At 46.3% G+C, this 7,592-nt stretch overlaps 1 protein-coding gene and 1 long non-coding RNA gene across 7 annotated transcripts in view; one reads left to right on the forward strand and one right to left on the reverse strand.

Moving 5' to 3' along the window:
- The first annotated feature begins 75 nt into the window (after nucleotides 1–75).
- Nucleotides 76–921, forward strand: LOC310728123. Its single transcript, XR_014534184.1, has 2 exons — nucleotides 76–391; nucleotides 851–921. It is a non-coding gene; the product is annotated as an uncharacterized lncRNA (long non-coding RNA).
- A 2,093-nt stretch (nucleotides 922–3,014) lies between these two features.
- Nucleotides 3,015–7,592, reverse strand: part of sema4ab (sema domain, immunoglobulin domain (Ig), transmembrane domain (TM) and short cytoplasmic domain, (semaphorin) 4Ab) — a 28,665-nt gene continuing 24,087 nt past the window's right edge. For all 6 annotated transcript variants that reach the window (XM_083545231.1, XM_083545226.1, XM_083545229.1 and 3 more), the window contains 8 exons: nucleotides 7,552–7,592; nucleotides 6,450–6,631; nucleotides 6,184–6,328; nucleotides 5,883–6,072; nucleotides 5,687–5,802; nucleotides 5,440–5,603; nucleotides 5,102–5,199; nucleotides 3,015–4,834 (listed from right to left, as the gene is read on the reverse strand). The exon at nucleotides 7,552–7,592 is cut by the window's right edge and continues 87 nt beyond it. In XM_083545231.1, the coding sequence (XP_083401357.1) occupies nucleotides 4,116–4,834; nucleotides 5,102–5,199; nucleotides 5,440–5,603; nucleotides 5,687–5,802; nucleotides 5,883–6,072; nucleotides 6,184–6,328; nucleotides 6,450–6,631; nucleotides 7,552–7,592 (1,655 nt within the window). In that variant the 3' untranslated portion in view covers nucleotides 3,015–4,115. The remainder of the gene's footprint in view (nucleotides 4,835–5,101; nucleotides 5,200–5,439; nucleotides 5,604–5,686; nucleotides 5,803–5,882; nucleotides 6,073–6,183; nucleotides 6,329–6,449; nucleotides 6,632–7,551) is intronic.

A 7,592-nucleotide genomic window follows, 5' to 3' on the forward strand; every position in this document is an offset into this window, starting at 1 on the left:
GTGGCCGGTGTGTTTGCCACCCCTTAAAAGGAGGAGGGGCGTGGTATAAATGTGTGTTTCACTCGCAGCATATGAGGAGGCGTGGCCTTAATGTGCATCACGCATGTCTCATAAATCAGTCATGTTGTGAAGATCAGCACACGTGCCGTGGATTGAAAGCAGTTACAGAGACGTCATTTTAAAGCGTTTATTTAAAATATATATTTTTTTCTTACAGAACGAATAAAAACTGCATTTGTATAAAAATAGATCAGAAAATCTTTTAAAACAGTGGCGAGTCGGTTTCCCCCTCCCTCCCTTAACCACGCCCCTCCCTCCCTTAACCCCGCCCCCAGAATACAAGCCATACAACACGTACCAAGTATTCGCGTGCGTGCGCGCGTGTGTGTGTGTATTTGTGTGCGTGCGTGTGTGTGTGTATTTGTGTGTGTGTGTGTGTGCGTGTGTGTATTTGTGTGTGTGTGTGTGTGTGTGTGTATTTGTGTGTGTGTGTGTGTGCGTGTGTGTATTTGTGTGTGTGTGTGTGTGTGTGTGTGTATTTGTGTGTGTGTGTGTGTGTGCGTGTGTGTATTTGTGTGTGTGTGTGTGTGTATTTGTGTGCGTGCGTGTGTGTGTGTATTTGTGTGCGTGCGTGTGTGTGTGTATTTGTGTGCGTGCGTGTGTGTGTGTATTTGTGTGCGTGCGTGTGTGTGTGTATTTGTGTGCGTGCGTGTGTGTGTGTATTTGTGTGCGTGCGTGTGTGTGTGTATTTGTGTGCGTGCGTGTGTGTGTGTATTTGTGTGTGTGTGTGTGTGTGTGTGTGTGTGTGTATTTGTGTGCGTGCGTGTGTGTGTGTGTGCGCGTGTGAAAGAGAAAATGCCATGTTTCACATGAATAGATAGTTTGGCAAAAAAAAAGAAAAAAAAAGAAAAAAAAGAAAAATCACAGTCCAGATGTTCAGATCTGGTTAGTAAAATATTTCAGATGAAGAGACGTACGAATGTGCTGCTACATAAATCTATCATAATAATAATAATAATAATAATAATAATAATAATAATAAAAGATTGTATCTGTTTTTCGCTTAAAACACCAGTCTGTCTTCTTACAAGATTCTTGCAATATACTGGTCTGAAGGCATCATCATCATCATCATCATCATCACACTCTTCTAGCTGTGGTCACATGACATGCTGCACAAATCATGATTTATATGAAGGGTCATGTCATGGTCCAGATGAACCTGGTGAATTAGCGATAAAATCATTTGTACTGTACCGTATTTCGCCCTCAAACACATAAAAACTGCCCCCCACCCCCCCTCAGCCACCCCACCGCCACCCCTTACCCACCCCACCGCCACCCCTCACCCACCCCTATACTCTACTCATGTACCAGTTCATTTACAGCTCAAGTATTTAACAAGAAACGAAGGTGCAGGTTACATTTTCACATACAGAATAATAATAATAATAATAATAATAAAAGTAATAATAACAACAATAATTAATTTTGCTACCAAAAGTGCGAACAGCAGCAGATCATTAATTAGCTTTAATATTCAACACATGAAAATATAAAGAGATTTAAATCTGCTGTTTGCGTCGTTACGTCCCGAGAAGTACAGCAGCTGTGAAAAGTGTGGAGTCTTTTCTGCATGTTCCTTCTGTTTCTGTGCAACAAACTTCAGCCAAAGTCAAAATCAGAACAATGTGACAGTGAAGGAGTGGAAAATTCTGTGGGACATTTGTGTCTCTACCAGAAGAACTTGTGTGAGAACGAGATGTGATCAGGCTCCCTCACACTCACACATGGAGGTGGAAGATTAATGGTTTGGGGTTGTTTTAGAGCAGGGAAGGTTTTGAAAAGTGGAAGTGATCCAACATGGCAACCATTCTGTACTTCAGCAACATGTGATTCCGTCTGGACTGCGGCTCATTGGAGGCGACTTCACCGTACAAGACGATGAGACGAACAACAAATACGTCTGAGTTCTGTGTGTTATTTAGAGAGCAGACAGACGTCTAGACTGATATCCATCATGGAACGTTCTGCCCAGTCACCACACCTCAGTCCTACTGAACTGCTCTGAGATGAAGAAGAAAGAAACCTCCAACTTTGGCGAGCTTTACACAATATTTCAGCTGAACGTTTGGAGAAAGGAACTGTGTGGATGGTGAGAGTGTAAATCGGTTCTTCATGCTAAAGGAGGATTTTTCACTGGAAATAAAGTGGAACATCTGGACATTTATAGATTTGTTTGGCTGAATTAATTTTTCATAGAGTTTGTTGTATAGAAACAAAAGGCACATGAACGTCTGTCTCTCAAACCATCAACCACTGCACACTTTCCACAGGTTCTGCATATCCTCAGGTCTACATCACTCAGTAGAGACGATCAGGTGTGGAATAAAGAACAACACTGCGACAGTAACATCACCGTACCTTACAAAAATACGTAGCACTTTATCTAGAAGCTACAGGATTCTTCTTCTTATTAACTTAATAAAATAAAGAATGAAATAAAATACTGCAGGAGCTACAGATCCATGAGATTTGAGTAAAGCTGTTTAGATCTTCACCACATCTCGTGTTTTAAAAACATTCACTCGGACTCCGACTGCTCTTATGTGCCATGTTTGTACAGAAATATTCACAGGAAGGAAAAAGAAGAAGAAGAAGAAGAAGTGCGTGTCTGGACCAGACGTCTCCAATGTGAACTGGAGAGTTATTCATCTTCTGTCTTGGTGTGGACCGAACCACGTAACTGTCCTTCGTGTCCTCCTGGATCCTCAGGAGAAACTTCAGCACTCAGCTGTTTGCTTTATCTGCGATCACATGGCACACTGCTCAGAAAGACTCGCTCAAGGTCAAACTGTTGACCTTTAGACCAGACCTCACGAACCAGGATGGGAAAAAAGGTCTCGTGATGATAGGATCAGCGATTGATGTGCCGTCAAAATATCAAGACACCTAACTTTTCCAGCCATATGTGGATCTTCTCCAAACCTTTAGAGAATAATTGTGTAGGTTGACTTTGCATGTGTAGAATTTTTGAACTAGGAGACCAAAACTTGTTCCAGCATGACGAAGCACAAAGCCAGCTCCATGAAGATCTGCTTCACATAGGTCAGAATTGTGTGGAAGATCTCCTTCAACCCTCCTCACCTACATCAGTACCTGCCTTTAACAACAGCCTTGTGGCTGAAATCTCCCAGAACAGCTTCTTCTAGGAGCGAATGGAGACTAAAAGTGGAATGAGATGTTCATAAAGAAGTTCTATCTTCTGGTCACACACTTTTAGCAGTACACTATATTTTTCTAACTGAGTGGATCGTCCTCAGGCCCCGTTTGAAGGCATTTTATTGGTGTTTTTGATGAACATTGAGATTTGTTTAGACGAAGTTTTAAACAAAATAAAAGCAGTTTGTTCTGAGGGTTTCTGATCTTCCTCATTCCTCACAAAAAACAAACATCATGTGCAGTTCTAAGAGACAGATAACAGAGTGCAACGTCCCGTCCTGAGAACCATCAACACACATTTATCCATTTATAGCTACCTTTAGCTACGTCCCAACAAAAAGTTATGGGTGAAGTGAAAGCAGCTATAAACACTTGTTTCTTCACCAGTCTCCCTCCCTCTCTCTCTCTCTCTCTCTCTCTCTCTCCCTCTCTCTTTCTCTCTCTCTCTGATCTCACTCGTAAAGTTTAAAAAAAGGCTCAGTCAAAAAAAACAAAAAAAAAAGGAAATCGTACGCATTGATCGTAAAGTCTCTCCGTTCATGCGTTCGTTTTTTAAATAAGCACGACGTTTGTTAGTTTGTTAGTTTGAGTGGATTACGCGGGAGTTTGAGTGGATATCCGCCGTACCAGGCTTTGTTTGAGTCGTTACTATAGAAACGTTAATGTCTAGGTAGAACACTTTTAGAACAGTTTTCGTTCCTCGGCTGAAACCCCAGCGCTGGTCTGAAGGACGGGTCAGAAACACACGGAGGGTTCACTCTGGCTCAGATGCAGGTGACGGAAAAAGGCGTAAAGGCGTAAAGTGTGGTACAACCCCCCTAAAACAACCCCCAACAACCCCCCCGATACAAAACAGAGACGTGTTGATAAAAAAGCAAGGCGGGGGGCGGGGCTCAGATGGGAGTGTTGGGTAGATAGACGTTCGACCCGTTGGAAACGCCCGTGTTGGGGGGGTGTGGCGATTTCTCGCTGCTTTGTTTTTCCGGGTGAGGGGATTCCCCCTGGAGCACCTCCCGCTCCTGATCGCTGTCGTCCGAGGACAGATGCGGCGCCGTCCGGCTGTGATACGTCTTCCTCAGGTCGTACGCCACTAACAAAAGCAACGCACAGACGCACATGGCTAACAGCACCGAGACGGCCACCAGCTCCCTCAGGTAGCTCACGCTGCTCTCGTGCTGCAGCATGTGTTTGGATCCGTGAACAGGAGCCTGGGTGACGGCTGGAATCAGCGTGGAAGCGCTCGTCTGCGTCGTGGGCTTCGTCTCGGTCTTCTCCCGGGGAGTAGTTGCTCTCGCAGGCGCAGGACTGAGGGTGGAGGAGGTGGAGAAAGTGGAGGAAGTGGAAGAAGTGGAGATGGGCTGAAGGCTGGGGTCCTCCTTCTGTCTGACCTCATAAAGGCAGAGCGTCTGCGTGAAGCCGTTCTCTGTGGCCTGACACCTGTACGAGCCCAGGGTGGTGGGCGTGGCCAGGAAGCTGAGGACGCTGTGTTCCTTTATGTAGATGTCAGGAGACAGTTCAGCTCCCGAACGCTCCCAGTGAAGCGTAGCCAGCTGAGACAAAGTCCTGCACCGGAGACGCACCACCTCCTTCAGAGACACTGACACCACCTCACCTACAGAGGGAGCCACACAGAATTACTGGGTCAGGTACGTTTGTGTGTGTAGTATAGTGCATTATGTAAGTGTGTGCGCGTGTGAGTAGTGTATGTAATGTGTGCAGTGTGTGTGTGTGTATGTGTGTGAATAGTGTATATAATGTGTGTATGTGTGTGTGAGTAGGGTGTGTAATTGTATGGGTAATGTGTATAATGTGTGTATGTGTGTGTGTTTATGTTTGTGTGTGTGTGTGTGTGTGTGTGTGTGTGTGTGTGTGTACTCACTGTGAGAAACAGTGGTGGTGACGAAGCGTCCTCTGGGATTCAGTGTTGTGAAGTTTTTACACACTTTCAACACGTTACCTCCATCTACATCCTGAACACTAAGGAGATCCCCCACACACACACACACACACACACACACACACACACACACAAACACACACACACACAAATATATTATAGGGTTAAAAGTGCATTCAGGAACGTATTCATTCAGTAAGTGGCGAACCGCAGGTTTGTTTAGTTTCCGCCTCGCATTTAAAGTACATTTTGGATTATTATGTAACTTGAAAACATACACAACAATGCGTGTGTGTGTGTGTGTGTGTGTGAGTACATACGCCTGGTCAGTGACAGCTGAGACGTGAGCACACACTCTCCTGGTGGAGTCCCAGGCACAGAGCGGGTCTCGAGCTAACACACACTCGGCACAGCTCCGGTACAGAGCGCAGGCCGAGACAGGAACGGAGGCCACGCCCTCTGAGGAGCCCACAAACACAACACCCTGCACGGGACACAAACCACAGTCACACACACACTCACACACACACACAGCTCTGTTCGACCTGAATCACACCCCAGGGTTACCTTAGAGATGGACAGCAGGAGGTTCGTGACCCTCTGCGGTTCCCGTAACACCTGGATCTCCTCGACGATGTGAGCTCCGCCCCCTGCCAGCACGGCTTTGTGCAGGAAGCCGCTTTCTGCAACGAGCACACGTGTTAGCGTGATGTGTGTGACGAGTGTGTGTGTGATAAGTGACGAGTGTGTGAGTGTGTGTTACCTGTGAGCAGGTACAGGACGGTGTATTCCCTCCCATTAGCCCCCTTCACTCTCTGAGCCACGAGGTTGGTATAGCGCTGGTCACCTGACACTAACGCCAGGCCCTGATTGGCCGGAGACACGCTCTTATCAGCCAGGAAGTGCTCCTTGACGAAGCGGAGGACGTTATCCGAGGAGTTATGGAGACCGCACTGCGTGGAGACACACACATACACACACACACACACACACGTCAATACATACACGAATCTGTCAGTGTGTATTTGTGATGCTGCTGTGGTGGAAGAACGGCGTTCTCTTGCCTCTCCAGGATTGGCGATCTTCTCCTGCATGCGTGAGCTCCATCTCAGCGTGTCCCGGTTCAGCGTCTTGTAGTTCCCCCCGAACACGTCCTTGACGTCCCTGAGGCTGAAGGCGCACACCGCCGAGCGCCCGGAGTTCACCGACCTGCAGGAGAAAAAACACACACCACACACAGGAGATCAGATCTTCTCAGTCCACGGCACACAGAACATCTTAGCATTTCCACACCACACCACTCGTGATGAAAGGATCTGCTCTTATTTACCACTGGGAGCTGAAGATGCCATAGAAGAGCGTCTCGTCCTCGCTGTCGCCCTCTGCGGGCCACAGTGTGCTCATGTCCTGCAGGACGTTGTAGGGCAGCTCGTCTCTGGCCTGGCACAGGAGCTGGGCTTTGGTGAATGTGGTCCATCTTCTCTGTAGGGTCCGCTGTCCTCCTACATCGCTCTGCACACACACACACACACACACACACACACACACACACACAAATACACATATTATACGTACATATATTACATACAATAACAACAAATATACACCGCACATCAAAAGTATTTGGACACCCGACTTCTCCAGCAACATGCGGTTCCTCTCCAAGCTTGAAGGCACGCAATAGCATACGAGTCTTTGGATGCTGTGGCATGAATTTGTTCCTTCACTTGAACCTGTTCCAGCATGACACAAAGGGCACAAAGCCAGCTTCATGAAGATCCATGTGTTGGATATGGTGGAAGATCTCCTGCTTTAAACCCTATTGAACACTCCAGGCCTCCAGTGATAATCCAAGCAATAATCCATTTTTGTAGATGCGGAGGTGAAGAATGTGCCGAGGTGAGCATTAGAATGGTGTAAGTGTCTTGTGTCACACCCAGCCATGGGTTAATCACCTTATTCAGGACCATGGACACTTCCAGGCATTGAGGAGTAAATCTGACTGAATGGATCACAAGAACGCTTCATTTTCCATCTTATTTTCTTTCTGCTCCGACTTACACCAAGAGATAAAGTAGTGCCAGAAGATTACATTTATTTACATTATGGGAAACTGTGTGTGTGTGTGTGTGTGTGTGTGTGTGTGTGTGTGTGTGTGTGTGTGTGTGTGTGTGTGTTGTGTTTTGTCTCTACTAATAATCAAGCTGTTGGAATTTTACTCCTGGTGCTGTTTTTCCTTCTATTTCTCATTTTCGTCTCCAAATTCATCTTGTGCCTCGATTATGAAGATCCCTGTGTTTACCATAGAAATTCCACCACACACTAAAATCTTCCATGGAGTTCAGGAAGGTCATTAAGACACATGCTCTGAACTCACATCTGAACCTCCAGCCAATCAATCAAACATGTTTACTCCACAGGAAGTTCCTCACCGTGCAAACCTGAGCCACGCGAGACACCGTGAACCTTTCGA

The sequence above is a fragment of the Silurus aristotelis genome, assembly GCF_946808225.1.
Source record: "Silurus aristotelis genome assembly, chromosome: 6".
Taxonomy (NCBI): Eukaryota; Metazoa; Chordata; class Actinopteri; order Siluriformes; family Siluridae; genus Silurus; species Silurus aristotelis.